General features: G+C 26.9%; 1 protein-coding gene across 1 annotated transcript; it reads left to right on the top strand.

Moving 5' to 3' along the window:
* The first annotated feature begins 6 nt into the window (after positions 1 to 6).
* On the top strand, positions 7 to 1,069 carry LOC126909617 (uncharacterized). Its single transcript, XM_050692054.1, has 4 exons — positions 7 to 539; positions 613 to 666; positions 722 to 874; positions 1,044 to 1,069. The coding sequence occupies exons 1-4, from the start codon at positions 443 to 445 to the stop codon at positions 1,067 to 1,069; spliced, it is 330 nt and encodes a 109-aa protein (XP_050548011.1). The 5' UTR covers positions 7 to 442.
* Positions 1,070 to 4,490: the final 3,421 nt, after the last annotated feature.

Genomic DNA, 4,490 nt, shown 5'->3' with positions numbered 1-4,490 from the left:
ATCGATAGAACGACCGAAACCCGGTCGTGGTCCGAAACACGGACGATAGAAAGTCGCACGGTTCAAAGTGCAACTTACGCGGGTGACGAAAAACTCCAGCGGCCGTGTTACCGTGAATTTCGGGTCGTGCGCAAAAAAAATTGATTTGCAGTGGTTAGGCATTTGCGTTTTATGTAAAAAAATTAAACAGATTTTAGTACGATGTAAATCGTACGTGAATCCCGGGGAGAGTCCGGAAGTACAGCAAAATAAGTAAATAGCGCCACAAATAAAGTCAACAAAAATCGGCGGCCGGATCTGTTTGAAATTGGTTCAAATACTGACTATCGGAGATTATAAAGTAACCAAGTCCAAAGTCCGACGTGGGAGTGGTAATGAATTCCCCTGCGATTGGGAAAATCATTTAGTAGTATTTGTGGAGTCATTATTGTATGTTATAATAATGAAACAAATTATTATAAAGCCAATTATAACAAATAATTTTTACGGGCAGCCGTCGTCTCGTCGGCCCGACGAAAGCGGGCGACAAAAAAGTAAACGTAAGTATACTATAGATTTATGCACGCGTACCGTTTAAAAAGTAACATTGAAATGAAATTTTAATTTTCGCAGGGTGTTTTATATGCAACAGCCCGAATCACCTAAAGCGGGACTGCAGAAATAAAGGTAAAATAACCTTCAATTATCTTTCATGTGTTCAATATATTTATGTTTATTTTAGAATCGTTTAAAAAAAAAATTACTATTAAAAAAAGATTGAAAATTGCAAAGCGAGAAGTCGCGAAATTGCGTAGACTATTAGAAGCGACAAAAGAAAAGGCACCACAGCTACAGGAGGGACCACCACCTCCTGACGTAGAAATGCCGGAGCAAGGTATGAGATGCATAGGTGCAACACAATTGGAGGTAGAACTGTTTTGGTAATTGTAATATACTAAACGTTGCTTTTTCAAATGTGTTAATGAGCAGTTCTGCCTCTAACTCCAATCCAATAAATTCGCTATGTTGCAACATACGATAAGTGTACAATTTTTTTGTTTCAGAACGCAATAATGAGAGTGCGGAATAATTTTTTTTATTAAAATAAATATTATTAAAATAATATTTAAATATTTATTAAAATAATATTTAAATATTTATTAAAATAAATAATAAATTGTTTGAAATACAATCCGTGTTTATTTATTTGTTCCCACCATATGTATATATATAAAAGCATAATTGCGTCGGACAACATTATGAAATGTTTATTCTCTCTTTGGTCGATACAAACTGATAAAGTAAGTGAATCTTTGTGTATGATAATATTAGAGTGCATCAAGTGAAAACCGATATAACAATATTACATACTTGAAATCATATTATATATAAAAAAAGAAAAAATGTAATTTAAAGTAAAAATCATTTTCTTCAAAGTAAAATATTTGAAATGTAAATATAATATATTTAACTATGCGATCGAGTAGGCAAAAAACAAAAATAAATAAGATTGGTCGTGTAACATATCGGGTTATAAGATTAAATATTATTAAAAAAAATTACATGTCATTGAAAAATAAAACATTGAATCTCCCTCTATATCCTATTTTCGTAATTGAATACACATTATCGTATTTCACGGTTGACCAACAATACTTCAAACGCTCTGTGCGAGATGCTATATATTCATATCGAAATAAAAGTAAATAAATATATTTATCATTATAATCATTATAATAGCATAAGTGAAAAATATTATAAATTATCGTAATCAGGGAGTAATAAAATTTATATATAATTGTGAATGTATAATTTTAAGAACGCAAACATGTGTAAAATAGGTTTTTTTTTTGTACAATAAAAAATGAATTTAAAGGAACAATCGCACGTCTATATAGTTAGTAACCGCACACATGAAACAAAATGAAACAAAATGTATTTGTATAAATAAAGTAAACTATTTCAAACATGAAATTGAATTTATTCATATCAAAACGAAATAGTCAGAACAGATACGAATAAATAAATAAAAAATATTGAAAGTTACAATAGTTTAAGGCATCAATTAATATTATTATAATCTATTGTACTCGGTAAATTTAACACTTATGAATGTAAAATGTAAACGATATACTACAATGTGTCGACATTTAATAGACAATAAATTAGCAAGTAGTGAAATGTCTTATGAGAAAATCATTGAGCCTGTATTGTATCGGGAGTTGATTAATTAATTTACAGAACGGGTTGATTAAATGAATAAAAGAGTAGTGAAAGATAATATAAATAATTTAATATTAAAAACTGATTTTGAGGTATTTAATAAAATCTTTTGGTTTTATACGATAATGGTGTTTCCTATATAGAAATGAAGTATTTGAATTAACGGAAAATATGAAATTCAATGGTAAAATTAAACCATGCCATAGAGACAGATATCATCAAATAATTTATTTCACTTCCGAATTATTGCGAGTTATTATTTAACTTTAAAAATATTTTAAAATAATTATCGTTTAATTTAAATTTTAATATTTTTCACTTATAAATAATTAGTATACTAAAAATTTCCCAGGCCAAATGTAAAAAAAATTATGGTTATAAAGTGTCCAGTGCCAAAGCTAAATAAACGGCTTTCAATTAATTATTTATTGAAATACAATATTCATTTAACGTATACGATTTAACAGAGCCGGTGTTATTTTAATTGTATGACGCATAAAAATTAATTTAAAAATTCACATGTGTTGTGTGTTCCTTTAATTATAATTACTAATTATGCATAAAATAAATAATTTAAAAAGTGATATATTCAAATTAAACTCCAATTTTTAATTTTTTTTAGTTTTATGCACGAAAAAAAAAAATAGAACAGAGTTTATTTAAAAAAACATAATTCAACAATAACTTTAAAGTACGATCGATGGATAAGTCTGTAGTCGTTTTCTCGATGAACTCCGAAGGCCAACAGTAGTATTTTCCAAGCTGTGTTCGGCAGTTAGATGTCACCGAGTAAATTTAAAAATCGCTAATTTTCGATATTTTTTCAATTTTTTTTACTTAAAAGTGCCATAACTTTTTCAAAAATTAACATATCAATATAAATCTTTTTTATATAGATGCATAATATCATTACTTTTCATTTGGTATATTTTTTTCATAAATTTAACCCTAAACCTGCCCACAAGGGGGGATTTAAAATGACAACTTTTTTACAAAAAATTAATTTTTTTAAAATGAAGGTCTGACACTTTTATATATATCTTAAATTAAAGCTAATGTAATATGCTTTATCATGAAAAAAAAAAATTTCGGACTTTATCTTATCTTCATGGTGAAAATGGCTACCGAATGCTATTTTTGTGTGAAAATTTTCGATTTTGTATTTTCCATTTTTAACTTTATTATGCTATAACTTTTTGAAAAATGAATGAATCATTACAATTTTTTTATGAGAAGTAGTATTTATATAGATCTTTCATTCTACATACTATTTTTTTAAATCGGACCATTTGCCTTACTATAGGGGTGATTCAAAACATAAAAATGTATATAGAAAATAGAACTTTTTCAACTTAACTTTTGGAAGTGTTCCAGAAGGTCTGACACTTTTATATATATCTTAAATTAAAGCTAATGTAATATACTTTATCATGAAAAAAAAAAATTTCGGACTTTATCTTATCTTCACGGTGAAAATGGCTACCGAATGCTATTTTTGTGTGAAAATTTTCGATTTTGTATTTTCCATTTTTAACTTTATTATGCTATAACTTTTTGAAAAATGTATGAATCATTACAATTTTTTTATGAGAAGTAGTATTTATATAGATCTTTCATTCGACATACTGTTTTTTTAAATCGGACCATTTCCCTAAATACAGGGGGGATTCAAAACATAAAAATGCATATAGAAAGTAGAACTTTTTCAACTTAACTTTTGAAAGTGTTCCGGAAGGTCTGACACTTTTATATATATCTTAAATTAAAGCTAATGTAATATACTTTATAATGGTAAAAAAAAATTTCGGACTTTATTTTATCTTCATGGTGAAAACAGACATTAAACTTAATTAAAAATTGAAAATTTTCGATTTTGTATTTTCCATTTTTAACTTTATTATGCTATAACTTTTTGAAAAATGTATGAATCATTACAATTTTTTTATGAGAAGTAGTATTTATATAGATCTTTCATTCGACATACTGTTTTTTTAAATCGGACCATTTCCCTAAATACAGGGGGGATTCAAAACATAAAAATGCATATAGAAAGTAGAACTTTTTCAACGTAACTTTTGAAAGTGTTCCGGAAGGTCTGACACTTTTATATATATCTTAAATTAAAGCTAATGTAATATACTTTATAATGGTAAAAAAAAATTTCGGACTTTATTTTATCTTCATGGTGAAAACAGACATTAAACTTAATAAAAAAAATACGATTTTTGTAAAAAAATTCTTTTTTATATTTTTAACTTTATAATGCTATAACTTCTCGAAAGATGTAT

The sequence above is a fragment of the Daktulosphaira vitifoliae genome, unplaced genomic scaffold (genome assembly GCF_025091365.1).
Source record: "Daktulosphaira vitifoliae isolate Bord-2020 unplaced genomic scaffold, ASM2509136v1 Scaffold_684, whole genome shotgun sequence".
NCBI classification, from domain to species: Eukaryota; Metazoa; Arthropoda; class Insecta; order Hemiptera; family Phylloxeridae; genus Daktulosphaira; species Daktulosphaira vitifoliae.
The sequence above is the reverse complement of the archived record's forward strand: the minus strand, read 5'-3'. Positions and strand labels throughout refer to the sequence as shown.